Source organism: Narcine bancroftii, chromosome 2 (genome assembly GCF_036971445.1).
Source record: "Narcine bancroftii isolate sNarBan1 chromosome 2, sNarBan1.hap1, whole genome shotgun sequence".
Taxonomy (NCBI): domain Eukaryota; kingdom Metazoa; phylum Chordata; class Chondrichthyes; order Torpediniformes; family Narcinidae; genus Narcine; species Narcine bancroftii.
This window is the reverse complement of record NC_091470.1, coordinates 187,776,801-187,799,941: the sequence shown is the minus strand read 5'-3', so window position 1 is coordinate 187,799,941 and position 23,141 is coordinate 187,776,801. Positions and strand designations below refer to the sequence as shown.

Sequence of the window (23,141 nt, the reverse complement as noted above, 5' to 3'; positions counted from 1 at the left end):
ATGTTGTTAACAACATTATTCCCCTCCATGTTACATGCCACAAATGCCCACATGAATTGGCAGCCGTCAGCCCCTCCCTCCCAGCTCTCCCGAAGATGTTGTTACATTTCCTTAAACATAAACAGATCATCCTTTATCAGTTAGAAATATCACTGTTGAAAATGTCCTTCAAATTGCACCCTGCTGCTCAGCCCTCATCTTCTCTTCTAAGAGTCAATATACTGTTTAGCCTTCTTTGGTTCAACAAAAATACGTGTTTTGACTTCCTGGAACAAAAATCTTCAGTGTGGCAGGATATCTTAAAACAAAAGCGTAACCTTTTTCCTACAGTTCATTTTTAATTGGATTTAAATTCCTTTCTTTTCTTCAACAATTCAAAACATATCTGGATAGAAACAGATCTTATTTTCATTATATTCTAAAGGTCCTCGTCTTTGCTTGTTTGGCTGCAAGTTCCAAAATCTTCTCTCTTACTTGATAATGAAGGAATTTAACCAGTACTGGATGCGGCATTTGATCTGGTTTTGGTCGAGCTCTTAAAGCTTGATGTGCTCGTACTATCTCAATATCACCCTGAAATTCTTTGAACTCCACGACTCTTTGGGATCCACCGTGGCAGAAATTGTCTGATTACTATCTCCTTCTTTGAGTCTTTATATTATTTCTTCTGCTAAAATTGTGGAAAGGAGAAGGTTCTATGGTTCTTTTTGGGACTGACAAGATTCTTCTGAGTGACAACATTCAGTCAGTGAATTAATTTCAATTTCTGTTCCTTTTACTCTTCCATCTCTTCAAATCTTTTTTTGCATATTCACCACTACTTATTCTACGTTTGGTTCCAACGTCTGATTTTACCATTAAAGCTCTAAAGTGCTTTATTTCCTTTACCATTCCCATCATTTGCTTATATAAATTCTGTACACTTTCCTAACTTTCCTCCATCTGCTGGCTCTTTCTAATCCCTCTTCTTGTTCCATTTCTTCTGACGAGGTTTGATTCTTCTGTTCCCTCTTTTTGTCGAAGCAGTCTATATCAGCTTCCTTCTTCTAGTGTCCCGGATCCATCCTCGAGGTAGGCCTCCCTCCCTTCCTTTATGTGGTGGTCGTTTCTCTGTTGTTTTTCCTTTTGAGCAGCTTTTTCTTTCTTTGGAGTCAAATCGAGGGTGTTTCTCCATTACTTTAAATATTATTTCTTCTTTTCCTTTTTTTTAATTTTTTTTTGGAGAGCTAGTTTCTCCAACCTGATGATCCACCATCATGCGACAGCCCCCCCACCCCAATTTTTCTTAAAAGTGAAAACTGAGCCCGCGTTCACCACTTCAGCTGGCAGCTCGTTCCATGTTCTCTCCTCTCTCTGTGTGAAGAAGTTCCCCCTAATGTTCACTCTAAAGCTTTCCTTTCCCCTTTCGCCCTTAACCCATATCACACCTACCCTCAGTGGAAAAAGCCTCTCTACATTTACTCTGTCTATACCCCTCAGTTTTAAATACCTCAATCAAATCTCCCCTCATTCTTCTAAGCCCAAGGGAATAAAGTACTAGCCTTTCCCTGTAACTCAGTTCCTGAAGTCTGGCCAACATCCCAGTAAATCTTTTCTGCACTCTTTCAATCTTAGTGATATCTTTCCTGTAGTTACGTGACCAAAACTGCACACAATACTTTAAATTTGGCTTCACGAACATCTTGTATAATTTTACCAGAACATCCAACACTCGATACTTTGATTTTGAAGGCCAATATGCCAAAAGCTCTCTTTACAACCCTATTTACCTATGACACCACTTTCAGGGATTTACATATCTATATTTCCAGATCCCTCTGTTCTTTTTTGGTTTGTCCTTCCAAAATGCAACACCTCACACTTATCTGCATTAAATTCCATCTGCCATTTTGCAGCCCATTTTTCCAGCTGGTCCAGATCCCTCTGCAAGCTTTGAAACCTTCTTTACTGTCCATAATGTCTCCAATCTTTGTGTCATCTGCAAACTTGCTGATCCAATTTACCACATCATCACCCAGATCACTGATATAAATGACAAACAACAATGGTCCCAACACCGATCCCTAGCCACAGACCTCCAGTTAGAGAAGCATCATCCACTACCACTCTCTGGCTTTTCCCCTATAACCAATGTCAAATCCACTTTACTACCTCACCATGAATACCGGGCATCTGAACCTTCCTGACGCTTGACCTTGTCAAACGGCTTACTAAAGTCCACGTAGACAACATCCATAGCCTTTCCTTCATCAATTTTGCTGGTAAACTCCTCATAAAACTTTAAAGGGTTGGTTAAACATGACCTACCAAGCACAAAGTTACACTGACTATCCTAGTCAGTCCCTGGCGATCCAAATAATTGTATATCCCATCTCTTAGAACACCTTCCAATAATTTGACGTCAGGCTCACCATGTATAATTTCTAGGGTTACTTTTGGAGCCTTTTTTAAACAATAGCTACCCTCTGATCCTCCAGCATCTCATCAATGGCTATTTAAAATATTTTTAAAAGAGCCCCTGCAATTTTCACATTCGCCTCCTTCAACATCTGAGAGAATATATTGTCAGGCTCTCATGGGCCACTTCTTTCTTTTCACACATTCGCTCAGTCCTAACTTGGTTGCCACCCAATTAACCCATAAAACAGCCAATTAATGTACCAGCCAGCAAACTTTATTTTTTAATTTAATTTAGACATACCGCACGGAAACAGGCTCTTCCGGCCCGTGCCGTCCAAATACCCCAATGAACCTACAACCCGTGTGAGAGGAAACCAGAGGAAATCCAAGCAGATAAGGGCAGAACATACAAACTCCTTAAAGACAGCGCTGGATTCGAACCAGGTTCCTGCCACTGCTGTGCTAACCTTGCTGAGCTTGCGACTGCGCGCAGTTTTGCCTCCTTTGTCGGCTACCTTCAGGTAACCAAACCACTAGAGTCACCATTCCAAGTTACTAACTCACAGTGATAATAACCAACAGATCAGCATAACTTCCAGATGGTCATGTCTTGAGGCAGTGCCAAATAATGGTGAGGCCAAAGGTCTCCACAGGGATGATAGACATTGAAGCCTGAAACAACAAAATGGGAGCTCAGCCTTCAAACAGCGGGCTGTGACGAGAGCAGAGGGGTGTGAACCACAAGCAAAACACAGTTTATTTTCCTCGTGAAATACTAATGACAGTGGGTGCAGGATTGGAGCAGACATACTTAGTGCAGTACATATTGTCAATTACATACTCTCATAACAATGTTGGCGTCAGACGGAGACACACCTTCATAGTTAGTACCTTTGGTAACAGCCAGCCCTCAGCGCCTATTTTTTCATGCACAGTCTGCTGACAGATATCATTTAGTCACGTCTGGGGCCAAATTCACCTCATCTTAAGCACGAATCCAATCCTTCACCTCCTGTGTCGTTTGGACAACTTCTATGAACACTTTGGAGAGTTCCTCACTGGCAAACTTCACCAGCTATCTCCAAATGATGGAAACTTACTGTCTTTAATGCTTCCTTTACAAGTTCATCCTCCAGGTTGGCTTGTATGTGTGCTGCCAAAAAAAAAGAAAGAACCTTAGGAGATGCATTCAGAAAAGCTAAAAATACTGGAGATATCCAGAATATTTTGGAGCAGAATTTCAGCCCATCCAGTCTACTCTGCCATTCAAATGGCTAACGTACTGTAAATACTCATGTAATAGTCTAGTTTTGGGGACTACTTTTTAGGGTAACATTTATGGGGTCGACTATTACACACATACAACTTTTGACCGTGGTTAAGTACCTGCGGTCGGGAGCTTAGATAGGCAGGTGGCCAGGACTGGGTGGCAAGTCCATGATCGTGGCATTGGGAGTTCCAGTGGGCGGACAACCAAGGCGAGGATTCCCGGTCGGGGTGTTGGGAGCTCAGATGGACGGGTGGCCAGGGCCAGGACAAGAGACAGCAGTCGGGGCATTGGGAGCTCAGGCGGCTGGGGTCTTAGCGAGTGTCCGCATTCAGGGCATCAGGAGCTTAGGTGGGAGGGTGGCCAGGGCCAAAATTTGGGTGAAGTCAACTTTTACACGCAATTTATGGAAACTATCATACATTTGGGCAAAAAATAGGGGTTTGACTTTTATATGGTCTCAACTATTAGACGCATATATACGGTATTTTTCCTTTCAACCCTTTTCTCCTACAACTTTTGACGCCCTTACTGATCAAGAGCATATCAACCTCTGCTTTACGTATACCCAATGAGTTGGATACTACAGCTGTCTGAGGCAACAAATTCCAGATGCTCAAGAGATTTTGGAATCTGGAGTAAAAAACGCAATCTGCTGGGGGAACTGCTTGATGAATGGTTACAACCCACAACATAGACACTTCTTTTTCTTCCCACTTTATGTTGCTCAACTGTTGTGTGTGGAGGAAAGGTGGCTCCCCCCCACTGCCTGTCTGGAATGTGTGTATTGCGGGTGGTCACATGTCCCCTCCCTGTCTGGAATATATTCAGAAGTCGCATCACCTGTCAATCAAGGTTGGGCTCCGGCCACTAATTTGTGCACGCCTTGCCATTGGCTAATTCAAATCAGCCAGCGTCACTATTGGCTAGAGCCCTGTATTTAGCACCAGGATAGAACACTTTGCTCTCCCTCTCTGCTTGTGGTGATAGCCCCAGACACCACTCCATGCCATGGTTGCGACTGTGGATGTCGCTTGGCAGAGTTGCGGGTAAGGTGTGCATGGCACTGAAGCTGAGCCGTAGTATCGCTATAGTTTAAGTTGCTATAGGTCGATACTCGCAGCAGAGCCACACCTCCCGACAATCAGGGGTCCGAGAGTGTGGGTATACCCCTGTGGGTACCATTTGTATCAGGGCTGCCTCCCAATGACTGGGGGTCCAAGAAGGGTGTGTGTTACCCCTGGGAGCACCGTTTGTACCAAGGCTGCCTCCTGACGATCAGGGGTCTGGGAAGGATGTATGTTACCCCCCTACTACAGTGTAGGGATTTTGTGAATGTCCACTGCCTGTGTGTACGTAAGAACATAACAAACAGGAGCAGAAGTCAGCCATCCGGCCTGTCAAGCTTGCTCTGCCATTCAGTAAGATCGTGGCTGATTTGATCATTGACTCAACTCCACCTACCTGCCTTTTCCCCATATCCTTCAATTCCTTTTTTTATGTAAAAATCTATCTAACTGAACCTTAAGTATGTTTAATGAAGCAACCACAGCTGCATCCCCGGGCAGAGAATTCCACCGATTCACTACTCTCCAGGAAAAACAGTTTTTCTTCATCTCGGTATTATAAATTGTGTACTGTGTAGCATTTTCCCATGCTCCTTTATAAATTGTGCAGGCGTTTTATGCCCATAACATTTCCAATCACCCTCCTATAAATTGTTGTGTGATAATAAAAAACAACTTGTGATTGCAAACCCTTGCGTCCAGACTCATCTCTCTGTAAACCCACCAAATCTGATGCCTTTCTCAATACATCAACTCACTGAGTTCCTCCAGTGGAGAGTTCCAAGCTAAAATACAACAGAGATTACCGTAAATGTGCATGTATAATGCGAAAAATATTGTACCAAAATTCAAGATCAAAGTAGGGGGTCGCATTATACACACATATTTACAGCAGTACAAATTGGACGGGCGAGGTGGGGAGAGAGACGGCAGTGCAAATCGGGTGGGCGAAGGGGAAGAAGGCGGCAGCATGAATCGGGGGGTCGAGGGGAGGGGGTTGTATTATATACAGATAAAATTTTTCTCTCTTTTTTCCCCTCAAAAATAGGGCGGGTTACATTATACACGCATATTTACGGTGGTTGCACTATGGTTTAGATGGCAGCAGCAGTACAAAAACAAATTGAAAAGAAATCATTATTATTTCTGGACTTACTGACAGCATCAACCAACGTGCTTAAATAAAAACATACGAAGACATGGATACACCTGCACATTGGAAGTAGAAAGTCAATAGGCTATTTCAAATTGCCGTGTAAAATGGGGTTAACTGGGCAAGTTGCCCAGTTAGCGCCCCCGTTACGCTGCAGTTACAAAGAGTCTGATCCGGTCAATCCCATCAAAATCCAACCGGGTCCCTGACCTACCTCAGAGGTCGTCAGGGAACTCAGTTAAACTTAACTAGGTCTCGTCCACGGGCAATTTGAACAGGAAAATGGCTGACCTGCTTATTCCGGTAACGCCAGCGCTTGCGTGCGTGCGTCATCAGGCGGCTAGCATCCGACAGTACTTCCGGTGAGTGCGTAGCGCATCGTCGCGGGGGCGGGATCCTCCTTAAATCGCCAGGTTGGCGATTTAACGGGTCAATCCCCCTGAGATTGGAAAGGTGCTGCCCCAGTAAACGCACCTGGGTCCCAGGAGGGCTGCCCAGGTTGAAAGGGGCTAATAATTCAATGTCACAACTAATGACCACCAGATTCTACAAACACCTTTACTTTTTAAAAAAAAAGTTACCTTATCAATAGAGAACCAGTTAGCCAGCAAGACAAAGGAGCAGAAATAGACTATTCAGCCCCGCCATTTAACCACCCACTGCCCAGCCTTCTCCCCATAACCTTTGATGCCCTGGCTAATTAAAAACCTATCAATCTCTGCATTAAATACACCCGACGACCCGGCCTCCACAACCGCCCATGGCAACAAATTCCACACATTCACCACCCTCTGGCTTAAGAAATTCCTCTGTTTTAAGCACTGAAGTTGAATCCTGAAGTTGTGCCATCGTCTTAGATTGCGTGGGAAACAACCTTTTTGTATCTACTCTGCCCACCCCCAATCTCCAAAATTCCAACAAGAACTGTCAAACGCTCCTCTCATGATAACCCTTTCATTCCCAGAACCATCTGTGTGAACATTATCTGAAACCTCTCCAACATCCTTTCATAAAAGAGCAGGTCAAAACTGCTCACAGTACTCCACGTGAGAGCTCACCAGTGCCTTATCAAAGCCTCAAGATCACATCCCTGCTCTTATAGTCTATTCCTCTTGAAATGAATGTCAGCACTGCATCTGCCTTCTTCACCACCGACTCAATGTGTTAGGCTTGAGAAATGGTACTTACTGTCTACTTCATCGAGGATAAACTCATCTGAGGTTATGTCCAGTTCACCCAGGACCAGCTCGCTACCTCCTGCTTCATTCCTCTCCCCCTACACAAGAGAAAACACCAGGGTCATTGTACATACTCCAGCAACAACTCATTGGCTCACAAATCGCAACCTCCCGCAGAAATTCAGAAAAATGTGAAGTGGCTCATTTCCATAGGTCAAATGTGTAAGCAAAACCCAGTGTTAAGGGGAGGGCCTTGAGCAGCGTGGACAAACTGAGAGATCTTGGGGCCCGTGTCCACCCGACACTCAAAGCTGGTTGATAGCGTTTGTTAAGAAGGCGTGAGGTGTGCCGACCTTCGTCGAGAACTGGGAGATTGCCCTGCAGGAAGGTGAGAGCAGCAGCGGGCCAGCGGGGGGGAGGGGGGTTGCTTAGTAGGTGGAGCACTCACACGGGCTGCGGGATGCTGGAGTCTGGCTCATGGGAACCAAGTATCAGAACTGGAGATCAGGAAGATGAGTAAACCTGGCATACTTAAAACAGAGTAAACCGGAGAAGGATTTAGATTATCCTATATCTCAGGAGGAATGGATGAAGTTGTGTGAAAACAGTGTAACTAAGTAAATTAATGTGAGGTTTTATAATTTTCTACACCAGATGTATTTAAGTCCAGAGAAATTGAAAAGATATGGTTTAAGCTCATCAGATTTGTTTTCATTATGGAGAGAAGACGGGTACATTTTTACATTCAATTTGGACTTGTGATAAAGTGAAACTTCTTTGAAAGAAAATTATGGAGTTTTTGGAGCATTTATTTAAAATTGAATTAACACTTGGCCCATTACTTTTTTTTATTGGGATATATGACAAATTGAACGGTGGGTCTAAAATTGGATAATTTTCAAATAGCATTGATTCGTCTGGTTCTGGCAGCTACTAGTAAGTGCATTGCCGTTACATGGAGAAATGATATAGAGTTGAATATTCAACGATGCCATAATGAGTGGAAATCTTGCATTTATTTAGAAAAGATCACATGTAATTTACATAATTTTTTTAACTAAAATGTGGACTCCATATTTAAAATGTGTAGATTTGTATATACTTTAAGTAGTTTATGGATATGGCACACTCCACTGCATGTAAATAATTGATTTATGTATCAGGCTCCATATTTAGGAGGTATGGGGGGGATTTTAGTTAGGGGGGAGGGGGAAGGGTAATAGGGGACTATTGTGTATTTTAATAATGGTCCACTGTAAGGATGTTGGTTTTTTTATATATTTGTATTTTGTTATATAAAGTTTCTTAAAAAAAGAACTGGGGATCAAGTGGGGGCCTCAGGTGCTCAAGGACTCCTGATGGTATCAGAGGTTTTGGATCTGAGGCTCGGGTTGCCGATGGATTGGACAGGACTCGATGCACTCTGAGTCTCTGATGCAACTCTCTTTTGCTTCTCGTTCTTTTATTGGGGGCACCTGGCAATGCCCCTGAAGATTCTTTTGTTTGCCCTACAGCAGACAAAAGTTGAAGTATACCATGTAATGTTACATTTTTTGTATTATTACAATCCCTCTGATTAACCGTGGGATCAAGTTCAGGAGTAGTGAGATAATACAAGAGCTTGGTTGGACCCCACTTCGAATATTGTATAGTTGTAGTCATCTCATTGCAGATTAGAGATTCACAAGCATGCCTTATAAGGATCGGTTGAGTGATGGAGGATGAGGGGTGACCTGATAGAGCTGTATAAGATGATGAGAGACATTGATCATGTGTACGGCCAGTGGCTTTACTTCCCAATGCTGAAATGGCTAACATGAGGGGACATAATTTTAACGTGCTTGGAAGCAAGTACAGAGGAGGGATGCAAAAGGCACCTTCTTCACACAGAGGGGTGGGTGCACGAAATGTACTACCGGTAAAGATGGTGGAGGCAGGTATGTTTTAAGAGAGTATTAAATAAGTACATTGGAACTGAGAAAAGTCAGGCAGTTGTTAGAGTAGGTTATTAAGTCAGCACAACACAGTGGGACAAAGGGCCTGTACTGTGCTGTAGATTTTCAAGTTCTATGCATGTTTTTTCTTAAAGATTTCTCTCGAGATAGTGGTAAGCCCGCCATCGACTGCCCCCTTTAGTGCGAGGTCAAACCCAGACCCACAAGGTTTATCCATCCCCAAAGATTTAATTTCCTCTATACTATGTGGCCCAATTTGCATTGGTACTGACGCTCCCTCCCCATCGCCCCTCCCTATTGCCCTTCCCGCGGGGAGGTGCTCCCTCCTCATTCTCCTTATCCTCCCTCCCAGGGGCCCTTCCTCGTCATCTTTCCCATAGCCCTCCCTCCTCCTCATCTTCCCTCATCCCCCCTCCCAAGGCCCACTCTCCCTCCTCTCCCTATCCCGCCCCCTCCCACGACCCTCCCTCATCCCTCATCCCGCCCCCTCCCCTCCATCCTCCTCTCCTTCATCCCCTCCCACGACCATACCTCTTCCTCCTCCTCTCCCTACCTCATCCCCCTCCCAGAGCCCTCCCTCCACTCCCTATCCCGCCCCCTCCCACGACCCTCCCTCCTTCTCTCCCTCATCCCGCCCCCTCCCCGACCCTCCCTCCTCCTCTCCCTCATCCCGCCCCCTCCCCGACCCTCCCTCCTCCTCTCCCTCATCCCCTCCCATGACCATTCCTCCTCCTCCTCCCTACCTCATCCCCCTCCCATAGCCCTCTCCCTATCCCGCCTCTCCTTCATCCCGCACCCTCCCCGACCCTCCTTCCTCCTCTGCCTCATCCCCCTCCCACGACCATTCCTCTCCCTACCTCATCCCCCTTTCCTTCATCCCCCCTCCTCCTTTCCTTCATCCCCCTCCCTCCTCCTTTCCTTCATCCCCCTCCCTCCTCCTTTCCTTCATCCCCCTCCCTCCTCCTTTCCTTCATCCCCCTCCCTCCTCCTTTCCTTCATCCCCCTCCCTCCTCCTTTCCTTCATCCCCCTCCCTCCTCCTTTCCTTCATCCCCCTCCCTCCTCCTTTCCTTCATCCCCCTCCCTCCTCCTTTCCTTCATCCCCCTCCCTCCTCCTTTCCTTCATCCCCCTCCCTCCTCCTTTCCTTCATCCCCCTCCCTCCTTCTTTCCTTCATCCCCCTCCCACGACCCTTCCCTACTCCAGCCCCTCTTACCTCCGCCGCCATCATAGCCACATCCGGGGGAGGGGAGAAGCCCGGCGAGCGACCTTTCACCTCGAAAGTCAACCAATGCTGAGCGGTCGGGGCCGCCTCTCGTCCAATGACGTCGGCCGCTCCGCCGGCGAAACTACAACTCCCAGCATCCCTGCGCCCCCTCTCTCGCTTCCAACGCCAGGCTGGGCTGTGCCTCTCGCTGTCAGTTGTTGGGTTTAACCGGACGACCCTCATCGTGTCGATCCTCCCCAGTCCGAGCGAAGCTCCCCCAGCTCCTCTGACCACGTTATTGGCGCCTGTTGTACCAGCGAGGCTGAGAGCGGCAGGAGCTGCGTGTAATGGGCGTGGGGCCCCAGGCCTCTGGCCACGACCCTATGGAGACCTGAGGGACCCGAGACCCAGAGTCTCTGAGCCTCCTTTTAATCCTGTGACTGGCCACTCTGGAGAAGCACGAAAGACTGCAAGGTGTTGGGGTCCTGCAAGAACTCAGCAGGTATCTCGCAGGGTCCATAGGACTTAAGGATGTAGCCTGAGCCCTTCCTCGAGGAATAAGCGGCATAACAAAGCTCAGTCTGGCCGAGGAAGAGGCCAGACCAACTAAATGCGTTCATTGGATAGAAGAGAATTGATTTTGGCTCTTTGAAAGGAGAGAGAGGGAGCTGGGGGAAGAAGGGGAGGAGGGTGCCTAGATGGTGTTATTCAATGCAGCACAAGTTCCTGAGATCCTGGTGGGCGCCCTGGAACTGGAGCTGGAATCCGTGCGGGTTCATTGGATAGGATGAGCGGAGAGGTGAGAATTGATTTTGGCTCTATGAAAAGAGACAGAGGGGAAAGGGGAATGGGGGTGACGGGGAAGAAGAGGGGGGGAAGGTGACAGGGAAGAAGAGGGGGAAGATGACGGGGAAGGAGAGGGGGAAAAGGTGACGGGGAAGAAGAGGGGGGTGAAAAGTGATGGGAACAAGCGGACGGGGAAGAAGAGGTGGGGGAAGGGGATGGAGAAGAAGAGGTGGGGGTTTAATGGAAACCGGAGGAGGCAACGCTGATACAGCGCCTGTGGTCGGAACTGGGGTTCGAACCCTGCGCTGTCTTTAAGGAGTTTGTACATTCTGCGTCAGCGTGGGTTTTCGGTACTGTGCTCTATATCTAGATGTATAAATTTAAAACATTTATTAATGCTATCTGGTTGGAGGGTGCCCAGGAGGAAGGTGAGGTGTTGTTCCTCCAATTTGCTGGTGGCCTTAATCTGGCAGTGCATGAGACCATGTCACCAAGGGAATGGGATGGGGAATTGAAATGAGTGGCCACTGGGAGATCCATGCTATTGCATCGGATGGAGCCGAGGTGCCCAACGAAGCCATCTCCCAGTCTGCGAAAAGTCTCTCCGACATAGAGGAGACCACAGTGGGGCCACCAGAAGCAGTAGACAACCCCTGCAGATTCACAAGTGAAATATTGCTTCATTTGGAAGGACTGTTTGGGAGCTCTGAATGGTGGTGTGGGCACAGGTGGAGCATCTGTGGTCACAGGAGTAGGTGCCAAGGGGAGGGAGGAGTGGACAAGAGAGTCACAAAGGGAGCACTCCCTGCAGAATGCAGAGAGGGGAAGACCTGTCTAGAGGTGTATAACATAGTAGGTGGCAGAAGAGGATATGTTGGATGCGGAGGCTGGTGTGGTGGTGGGTGAGGACAAGGAAAATCCTGTCCTTGTTCCATGAGGGGGCAGAGGGGACCAGGGCAGATGTGTGGTGTTCTCACATCAGACTTGTAATTGGCCTTGTTTTACCATCCAGAGACTTCAGAGAGCGTCAGGACTACTGGCAGCGGGTAATATTCCATGGGAGTGAAGCCCAGGTGTTTGGCAACGTTCCTTTGGAGAGCAGTAGGACTGGCTGCCATGGGACCTGAACTCCAACGATGTTAGTGATCCTTTTAATTCTGTGACGGGCATCTCTGGAGTGGCGTGTGGGAACGGCTGCAAGGAACCCATGAATTCGTATTGTGTTGGTGCCTGAGCATTGTTTGCAATGAGCTACGGGCATCTAATCAGTTTTACTCGTGCAGTCGAGGACGCTGACCCCTGGAAAAATGGTGAATGGCGGAAAGCCCCCATTCCCTGCCCCAGAGAGGGAGGCTTAGATGGCGAGCAGGCAAAGAATTTCTACGAGAGCCTCCTTGGTTCGAGCAGCGAGGCCAGCACCAGTTCAGTCTGTAAACCCAAGGCTGCGAGCGGGAGGGCAAGGAGGAAGGGTCCCAGCAGGCGTCAAGTCCCAGAAGGAGGGGAGAGAAATGGACACGTGTTGCTGAGATCTGCTCAGAATGGGGACCTGAAGATGGTCCAGAGGTTACTGGAGACGGGAGTGTGCGACATAAATTTCCGGGACAGTTACTACTGGACTGCTACCATGTGCGCAGCATGCAGCGGCCAACTGGAGGTGGTGAGGTACTTGCTGAGCCTCGGGGCTGCGTGGATTGGAGTGTGTGATTCCTCTGGTCGGGATGCCCTGGATTTGGCCCGACAGGCTGGCCATGGGGAAATTGTCGCTGTCCTGGAGGAATATCACACTTGCCCAGAGGAAGAACAGAGGTATGAATCATTGCTTCCTTCAAGGTGGCCGTGCAAATTGACAGGAGAGTTAAGAAAGTCTATGGGATATTAGGCTTCATTAATAGGGGAATACAGTTCAAGAGTTGAGAGGTCATGTTGCAACTAGAAATCTCTGGTAAGACCACACTTTTAGAGTATTGTGTTCAGTTCTGGTCACTTCATTATAGGAAGGATGTGGAAGCTGTGGAGAGGGGGCAGAGGCGATTCACCAGGATGTTGCATGGATTGGAAAATAAGTCTTATGAGGCAAGGTGAGGAAAGCTAGGACTTTTCTCTCTGGAGCAAAGAAGGATGAGAGGAGACTTAATTGAGGTCTACAAGATTACGAGAGTCATCGATAAGGTGGACAGCCAGCACTTTTTTTTTCCCCTGGGCAGGAGTAGCAAACACCAGGGGACATCTCTGCAAAGTGGAGAAAAATTTAGGTGAGACGTCAGGAGTAAGTTTTTTTTTTAACGGAGAGGATTGTGGGTGCCAGGAATGCCTTGCCAGGGGTGGTGGTGGTGGAGGCTGAAACATTAGGGGATTTTAAGAGTGTTACGGAGACCAGAGGACCCCAAAAACCAGCAGCAATAGAGATGCACCACAACCCAGGGGTATATATTTGAACAAGAAAACAGAATTAAAGTTATTACTATCAACTTACTTAACCTACCCAACCTACTTAATCCCCCCGCCCCCCCCCCCCACTCTAATACTAAGCACGGGTGTATGTAATGTATATTTAAGATGAGAAAAGTTCTTTGGATCACTGTCCAATCTCACTGGTTGCAGGCAATTCTTGTTCTGTGCACAGAAGTTAGCATTAACGAAGTTCACCAGGCTTTGGTGTTTAACAGGCATATAGTTACCACTCAGGAAGGTTCTTGCTGGTTTTCAGAGAGAGAGATTCCTTTTCCAGGACATCCGCAACTGATTCCTTTCCAATCAGGCTTACTGACGAAACTTGCCCCCTTCAGGATTCTCCAGATGATCTTCTTTCTTTCAGGTCACCCTTCACACTGCCAATCTCCTCCTTTGGCCAGGCAGCCTTCCAAAGTTTCTGGAACTGATTTCTGTCTCTCCTCTCTGTTTCACTCCCTCCCTCTCTGAGAGCAAAACTGTTCTTCCTCTGCCTGCAAAGGTCACATGCTCTCCCAGGCAAGCTGCTGTCCATACTTTGTTGCCTCTTGCAAAAAGCACTCTGCAAAAGTCCTCCAAAAATTCTGTGTTTTTAAAATGTTTGTATGCTCTAACATTTCCTCCCAAAACACTTCAAAATACTCTGTCACAAGAGTCTCTTGGGCATAGAAAAAATAGAGCGTTACAAGGCTGGAAGGCTTTAGTACTTTTTGTATATAGGTCAGCACAACATCGAGGGCCGAAGGGCCTGTTCTGTGCTTTAATGTTTTATGTTCTAATTGAGGAATGATTAAAATTGATAATGTCCTGAGAGATGTAACCATATAACATTTACAGCCAGTTTGGCCTTTCCAAGTCCATGCTGAACACCACCTAGTCCCAATGACCCACACCCACCCCATAACCTTGCATACCCCTCTCTTGATGTGGAGGGTGTGTTATCTCTTGTGGAAGATTCTAGGAGAGAGGTTTTCAAACTTTTCTTCCCACTCACATCCCACTTTAAGTATTTCCTCTGCCATCGGTGCTCTGTGATTAGTAAGGGATTGCTGAGGGAAGAGGGTGGAGGCAGGGTCTTTTAATTTTTTTCAGGCGGGGGGGTGATACCTGGGATAGGGAGAATTGAATTAGGTCAGCCATTGTTAAGCAGGAACTTTGTTCCCTTTTTATACTGCCGCAATACCTGTCACGCTCACCCAAGTCCAGATTTTCTGCAACAGCTGTCGTATTTGGGCACAGGAGACCGAACAATGGTTCAGGATTCCAGACCCAAGTGCGCATCCAGGGTAACAAGGCAAATATTTGTACACCATAACAAACAAGTGTGTAGTTGGTCTTGCACATTATTCTTAGCAGTTAGCCGAACATCAAGTCGTTGTCTCTAGCCGTTGGAACCACGTCCTTTCCAGGCAATTAATCAGATATTTCTCTTCCTGGCAAAAAGCAGTTACAGATGTTTTTCTTCTTGATGGCTCAGCCTCAGTACCTCGCAGAGCAATTGCAATGGTCTATGCCTCTTGTAGATGACCTCGATGAAGTGAAGACTGGTGACTGTGATGTCGCTGGTCGAGTTCACAGCTCTCTGGTATTCTCCAGTGACTCCTGTAACAGATGCTGCTGTAACTACTCTCTCTCTCTCATTGAGGGCTCAGCAGCGGAGAGAGTCAAGAACTTCAAATTCCTGGGTGTCCACGTCTCCAAGGGCCTGTCCTGGAGCCTCCAAGCCGATGCAATCGTGAAGAAGGCTCGCCAGCAGCTGTACTTTGTGAAGAGTTCTGAGGAGATTCGGTACACCACCGAAGACTCTCGAAGGCTTCTACAGGTGGACTGTGGAGAGCATTCTAGCTGGTTACATCACTGTGGTGTGGAGGTGCCAATGCTCAGGCCAGGAAAAATCTCCAGAGGGATGTTAACTCGGCCTGCAACATCACAGGCACCAGACTTCACTCCATCAAGGACATCTCCGAGAGGCGGTGTCTTAAAAAAGCAGCCTCTATCCTTAAAGGATCCCCACCCCCTCTTCACTCTGCTACCATCAGGGAAAAGGTACAGGAGCCTGAAGTTGAGCACTCAGCGACACAAGGACAGCTTCTTCCCCGCTGAATGACCCTTAGACACTATCTTTTACCTTGCACTATTTTTTACTTATTTGTAATGCGGTTCATAGAAATGTTTGCGCTGTGATGCTGCCACAAAAGAATGAATTTCATGACATTAATTTGTAATACTTCTGATTCTGTGATAGCTGCAAAGAGAGGCCTCCACACAAGAAGTTCTGCCAGCTGTGCAGACTGGAATACCTGGAGGATACCATTGAACAGCATGAGAGGTCAATGCTGCACTTACTCAGCAAGAACGATGAGCTGCCGCCACCGACGCATTACTTCATTCCCGAAAGCAACGTCGGGTTCCAGATCATGCTGAAAGATGGTTGGGACAGGGGGGCAGGCCTCGGCCCAGATGGGAAGGGGAGAAAGTTCCCTGTTGGGACGGTGCTGAAGAGAGACCAGAAGGGCTTGGGCTTCCAGAGGAACCCGAAGCCAAAGGTCACTCACTTCCAGGCCAATGACTCTGAAGCAGTGCGGCAGCCGAGGACTGCTGCCCGTCGCACGGAGAAGGCGGCTACGGTCAGCAGGCGGGAGGAGCTCAGGAGGGACGCGAGGGCGAGAGCATGGGAGAAGGATCTGAGGATCTACATGAATCTTTAGCAAGTCCCCATCAGTCTGAGCTGCTTTGTTGGAAGCTACTCAACAAGTTTGTGTCAGCTTGGAGCAATACACCAGCATGACCTGCAGATGGTTCCCACCATCGCACCCCTGCCATCTCCAGAGTGCAGTACTCACCTGATCTGTCTTGGTGCATTAAAAGCATCCTCCCTTCCAGAGGTTGCAAAAAAAAAACTAGTCTGCAGACACTGTGATCATTGTAAAAGCACAAAACTGCTGGAGGAGCTCAGCAGGTCTTGCAGCGTCTTCAGGGGGTAAAGATACATAACCAAAGTTTTGAATCTGAAACATCAGTCGTATATCTTTAATATAAAAGCACAACGCTGGAGAAAACCAGCAGGTCCCTTTATATCACAAAGACAAAGCACCATAACCATCGTTTCGGGCTTGAGCCCTTGGTTGGAGAGTGAGCAACATGTAGGCAGGCACCTGAATAAATTGGTGGGAGGGGCAGGAGCACTGATCCAACAGGCAGGAAGCAATAGGTGGATAGTGGGAGGAGGGGGAAAAAAAAGGTTGAAAACCACTGCATCAGAGAATTTAAACCCATGAGTTTAGTGTTCTGAGGGCTCCTCTGTGGAAGTGACAGACCTGTGTAACGAATAAGTGGAATTGGCTAAAGCAATAGTTCTCAACCTTTTTCTTTCCACTCACGTCCCACTTTAAGTATTTCCTACAAGAGGGAGTCACGTGATGGAGTAGTGGCCGGTAGAAAGCAGAAATGGATAAGAAGGAAAGGTGATGATGGAGAAACGGAAAGGGAAGATAAACAAAGTATAAAATGGCTACGCTGAACTATATGACTTTAAATATTAACGGAATACATAACCAAATTAAAAGGAAGAAACTGCTAAAAGATACAGAAAAAGCAAAGGCACAAACTTAAAAACCAAAACAAAGTGAAAGTAAAAGTGTGGAGAAAATGGCAGCGAAGAAAGAAAAACCAAAAACAACGGGAAGAAAAGAAGAAGGAAAGACGTCGGAAGAAGAAGGTGAAGGCCTTACCTGTCCAAAGAGGCCCGCCGCGGAGAGAGAAGCCCGCTCCCACAGGTCAGTGGAGGTCCCGGGCTCGGGACTACAAAAATGGCTCGCAGAGCCGAGTAAAAGTGCGCAACCGCGCATGAAAAAAAAACACACTGACGGGAAGGGGGAACAGCTGCGGAGTCGATCTCCACAGCTGAGAGAGACACCTGCAGCACAGCAGCAGGTGCAGAACACAGACAATAACGACAACAAGAAAGAAGAGGGTAAAAAGAAAACAAGAAAACAATAGATGGTCAATCCAGAGGAAGAAGAAGAAGAACAGAAAGAAATGGAAGAAGAAGAGAAAGGCAAGAAAATGGATGTATCTTTTTTTAAAGAATATATGGAATCAGTGAAAGAATGGCAATTACAAGAATTTAATGAGATAAAAAGAAGAATTAAGAATGCAGAAGAAAAAATGAATAAAATGGAAATGGCCATATCAGAGTTAGGAAAAAGAGTGGAAAATATGGAAAAATGAGAAACAATTGTAGAAATGGAAGTAGAAGACTTAAAAGAGAAATTAGAAGAATCTAATAAAAAAGTTAAAGAGACACAGGAGCTGTTAGCTCAGAAGATAGATATAATAGAAAACTATAATAGAAGAAATAATATAAAGATAGTGGGCCTTAAGGAAGATGAAGAAGGCAAGAATATGAGAGAATTTATAAAAGTTTAGATCCCCAGGGTCCTGGGAAGACCAGAATTACAGGAAGAAATGGAAATAGAGAGGGTACATAGAACTTTAGCCCCGAAACCACAACCGCAGCAAAAACCAAGATCCATTTTAGTAAAATTCTTAAGATATACAACAAGAGAAAATATATTGGAGAAAGCAATGAAGAAAGTAAGAGAGGACAAAAAGCCACTGGAATATAAAGGTCAAAAAATTTTTTTCTATCCAGACATAAGTTTTGAACTCCTGAAGAAGAGGAAGGAGTTCAATACAGCGAAAACGATCTTATGGAAAAAAGGATATAAGTTTATGTTAAGGTACCCAGCGGTACTTAAAATAGTTATTCCAGGGCAACAAAGCAGACTATTCTCGGATCCAGAGGAAGCAAGGAAATTTGCAGAACAACTACAAAACAAGCAGAGAGATGAAGACATGTAATAAGAGTAAAAATGACCACGATCTATATGTATGTGTGTAAAGGGGTAAATGAAGATATATATATATATATAGTGTGCAAACATGAATGTATCTGTATTTAGAGGAAAATATATAGAGTATAGACAAGAATTAATAAGGGAGGGAAATGGAATAGAGGGAATAAGGAGGGAATTAAAAAAGTGACCTTTGTTACATATGAAAATTGAAATCTTTTCTGGGGGGGGCTGGGTGGGGAGGAGTTACGGTCACTGCAAAATCAGCTGACGTTTGCGAGTGAATTCGCAAATCCAAATGGAGAGGGGAGATGTGGTTGTCCGACAAGGGATAAAGGGCAACTCAGGAGGGGGAGGGGAGAATGGGATAAAAGAAGTTTTAAATAGGAGAATAAGGAAAATGTTTGATGTTTTAGAAATGTTGTCTTATAAAGTGTTCAAAACAAGAAAGCAGAAATGGATAAGAAGGAAAGGTGATGATGGAGAAACGGAAAGGGAAGATAAACAAAGTATAAAATGGCTACGCTGAACTATATGATTTTAAATATTAACGGAATACATAACCAAATTAAAAGGAAGAAACTGCTAAATTTACTGAAAAAAGAAAAAATTGATATAGCATTTGTGCAAGAAACACATTTAACTGAATTGGAGCACAAGAAATTAAAGAGAGATTGGGTAGGACACGTAACAGCAGCGTCGTATAATTCAAAAGCAAGAGGAGTAGCTATATTAATTAGTAAAAATGTGCCAATTAAAATAGAAGAGGAAATAATAGATCCAGCAGGGAGATATGTAATGATAAAATGTCAGATATATTCGGAGTTTTGGAATTTACTCAATGTATATTCACCTAACGAAGAAGATCAAAAGTTTATGCAAGATATTTTTTTGAAGATAGCAGATATGCAAGGGAACATATTAATAGGAGGGGATTTCAACCTGAATTTGGATTCAAATATGGACAAAACTGGGAAAAAAATTAACAGAAAGAACAAAGTAACCAAATTTATAATTAAATCGATGGAAGAAATGCAACTTTTGGATATATGGAGGAAACAACACCCAAAGGAAAAGGAATATTCATATTACTCGGCTAGACATAAAACAAACTCAAGAATAGACCTATTTTTGTTATCAGCTCGTATGCAAGATAGAGTAAGAAAAACAGAATATAAAGCTAGAATATTATCAGACCATTCACCCTTAATATTGACAATAAAGTTAGAGGACATCCCTCCAAGAATGTAAAGATGGAGATTAAACTCCATGCTACTCAAAAGGCAGGATTTTAGAGAATTCATTGAAAGACAAATTAAAATGTATTTTGTAATAAATACGGAATCAGTGAAAGATAAGTTTATACTATGGGATGCAATGAAAGCGTTCATTAGAAGGCAAATAATAAGTTATGTAACCAAGATGAAGAAGGACTATAATCATGAAACAGAGCAGTTGGAAAGGGAAATAGTAAATATAGAAAAAGAATTAGCAATGAAGGAAGATACAACTAAAAGAAGAGAATTGGCAGATAAAAAAAATAAAATATGAAACACTACAAACATATAAGGTGGAGAAGAATATAATGAAGACAAAACAGAAATATTATGAACTAGGGGAAAAAACGCACAAAATTCTAGCATGGCAGCTTAAGACAGGACAAGCTAAGAAAATGGTATTGGCATCAAGGAAAAAAGACATACAAATCACATATAATCCAAAGGAGATCAAGGAAAACTTGAGAGAATTCTATGAACAATTATACCAAACTGAAAACGAAGGGAAAGAAGGGAAAATAGATGAATTTCTAACTAAAATTGAACTACCAAAATTACAAATAGTGGAACAAAATAAATTAACAGAACCATTTGAAATAGTAGAAATACAAGAGATAATTAAAAAATTACCAAATAATAAAACACCAGGAGAGGATGGTGTCATGATAATGAATATGTATGAGATGTACCGGAAGTCACGTGGTATGAGGGAGAGATAAGAACACAAGCAGGAGAACAAAGGAAACGGGAGAATAAAGACACTCAGAAGTTTACCTGATAAAACTTGTGTTTAATGTTTTATTAACTTCACATTTCGGGCCACAAATGTGACAGATGGATTCCCAATAGAATTCTATAAAACATTTAAAGATTTATTAATTCCTCTCCTCCTGGAAGTAATCAACCAGATTGATATAAAACACAAAGCTTACCAGATTCATGTAAAACAGCAATAATTACAGTAATACTAAAGCAAGGGAAAGATCCACTCGCACCAGCGTCATATAGACCAATATCATTACTTAACACAGATTATAAGATAATAGCTAAACTATTAGCAAACAGATTAGCAGAGTATGTACCTAAAATGGTAAATCTAGACCAAACTGGATTTATTAAAAAAAGACGCACAACAGACAATATTTGTAAATTTATTAACTTAATTCATGCAGTAGAAGGGAGTAAAGCTCCAACAGTAGCAGTTGCTTTAGACACAGAGAAGGCCTTTGGCAGAGTAGAATGGAATTATTTATTCAAAGTATTGCAAAAATTCAGTTTACCAGAGAAGTATATTAATTGGATTAAAGCATTATATAAGGGGCCATTGGCGAAAGTGACAGTAAATGGATATATATCAAAGCAATTTAACTTAAGCAGGTCAACACGGCAGGGATGCCCACTATCACCTTTATTGTTCGCGTTAGCTATAGAACCACTAGCAGAATTGATAAGAACAGAAAATAATATAAAAGGGATAAAAATAAAAGACAAGGAATATAAAATCAGTTTATTTGCGGATGATGTTATAGTATACTTAACAGAACCAGAACTATCAATAAAATAATTATATAAGAAATTGAAGGAATATGGAGAAGTGTCGGGTTACAAGATTAACGTAAATAAAAATGAAGCAATGCCAATGAATAATGCGGATTTCTCAAAATTTAAGAAGGAATCACCATTCAGATGGCAAATGCAAGCAATAAGATACCTAGGTATACAAATAAATAAAAATCTCGGCCATCTATATAAACTCAATTATTATCCACTAATGAAAAAATTACAGGACGATTTAGAGCATTGGAAAGATTTACCATTAACACTAATAGGAAGGATAAACTGTATTAAAATGAACATTTTCCCTAGGCTATTATACCTATTTCAGGCATTGCCAATACACTTGCCCGAGAAATTCTTCAAGGAGTTAAAGAAAATAATAAGGAAATTTTTATGGAAAGGGGGGAAACCGAGGATAGCACTAGATAAATTAACAGAATGATATAAACAAGGAGGCTTACAACTGCCAAACTTTAAAAATTATTATAGAGCCGCACAATTAAGATACCTATCAGATTTTTATCAAACAAGGGAAAAGCCAGATTGGACTAGATTAGAATTAGATAAAATAGGGGAAAAGATACCTGAACACATATTATATAAATGGGATGAAAAATTGGTACAACATAGAACTTCTCCAGTATTACATCATCTCCTCAATATTTGGAATAAGATTCATGTAGAAAGGAATAAAACAAATTATCAATTACCAAAACTAATATTGATGCAAAATAAGTTACTCCCTTTTACAATAGATAACCTTTCCTTTAGAGAATGGGAGAAAAAAGGGATCAAAAGAATAGAAAATTGTTTTTCAGGAAATAGATTATTATCCTTTGAACAAATGAAAGATAAATACAATATAACTCAAGATACAGTGCTGGCATATTACCAATTGAGATCCTACTTGAAGGACAAATTAGGAAGCAGTTTGAGTTTACCAGAGGGAAGTAACTTTGAATATGTGATTACAGATACAATGATAATCAAAAGATTTATAACAAATATGTATATTAAACTGCAAGAAAAGGAGAATGAGGAAACAAATGGTAAATCTAAACAAAAATGGGAACAAGATTTAAATATAAAGATAAAAAAGGAAACATGGGAGAAGTTATGTTCTGGAACGATGAGAAATACAATAAATACGAGGTTACGTATGATACAATATAACTGGATACACAGGCTATACATTACACCTCAAAAGTTAAATAAATGGGACCCAACAGTATCTGATAGATGTTTTCGATGTAAAAAAGAAATGAGAACAACAATTCATGCAATCTGGACATGTGAGAAAATAGAAAAATTTTGGGAAGATCTAAACCAAATATTAAATAAAATTACAGAAAACAATATACCAAAGAATCCAGAGATCTTCCTCCTAAGCAACATAAAAAACAAAGAATTTGGAATTGATTTGGATGGTGCACAAAAAAGATTTGTTAAGATAGCTCTAGCCGTAGCAAAAAAATGTATTATGTCAACCTGGAAATTGGAAGATAATTTGAAAATACAACAATGGTATATAGAAATGAATAAATGTATTCCATTAGAAAAAAAAACATATAGTTTAAGAAATAATATTGAAATATTTGAACAAATATGGGAGCCTTACATGAAACACAATAGAGAAAACCTACCGGGGACATTCACTACCTAAATTTACGAAAGGAGAAGGAAATGAAAAGAATTGACTCAGTGGAATTTCTTGTTTATTTTTATTGAATGACAACATTGTTTGACTGGTTTAATGTATCCTAGATTTTGTACTTTAAATGGACGGGTGGGGGGAGGTTGGGAGAGTGGGATGGGAGGTTGGGGGAGAAAATGGCACTGTATATATTTGAAAAGGAAAAAGTATGTATCATGGTTAATGTGGTTTATGGTGTGAAAAATAAAAAAAATTTAAAAAAAGTAATTCCTACGCCATCGGTGCTCTGTGATTAGTAAGGGATTGCTTAAGGTGGGATGTGGGTGAGAAGGGAAGGTT

At 43.5% G+C, this 23,141-nt stretch overlaps 2 protein-coding genes across 3 annotated transcripts in view; one reads left to right on the top strand and one right to left on the bottom strand.

Annotated features, from left to right (window-relative positions):
* The window catches only part of vps52 (VPS52 subunit of GARP complex), a 58,871-nt gene extending 48,553 nt beyond the window's left edge, over positions 1–10,318 (bottom strand). Inside the window, exons 1-3 of the mRNA XM_069919610.1 lie at positions 10,234–10,318; positions 7,076–7,163; positions 3,501–3,553 (exon numbers count right to left, since the gene is read on the bottom strand). Of these exons, the coding sequence (XP_069775711.1) occupies positions 3,501–3,553; positions 7,076–7,163; positions 10,234–10,248 (156 nt within the window). The 5' untranslated portion in view covers positions 10,249–10,318. The remainder of the gene's footprint in view (positions 1–3,500; positions 3,554–7,075; positions 7,164–10,233) is intronic.
* A 57-nt stretch (positions 10,319–10,375) lies between these two features.
* On the top strand, positions 10,376–18,473 carry gpank1 (G patch domain and ankyrin repeats 1). 2 transcript variants are annotated; one of them, XM_069919616.1, is made up of 3 exons: positions 10,376–10,726; positions 12,023–12,816; positions 15,704–18,473. In XM_069919616.1, exons 2-3 carry the CDS (start codon positions 12,257–12,259, stop codon positions 16,164–16,166), a joined length of 1,023 nt encoding a protein of 340 aa, XP_069775717.1. In that variant the 5' UTR covers positions 10,376–10,726; positions 12,023–12,256; the 3' UTR covers positions 16,167–18,473. The 2 variants fall into 2 exon arrangements, with proteins under 2 accessions (XP_069775717.1, XP_069775716.1); XM_069919615.1 differs by having other exon boundaries at positions 10,376–11,023.
* The last annotated feature ends 4,668 nt before the right edge of the window (positions 18,474–23,141 follow it).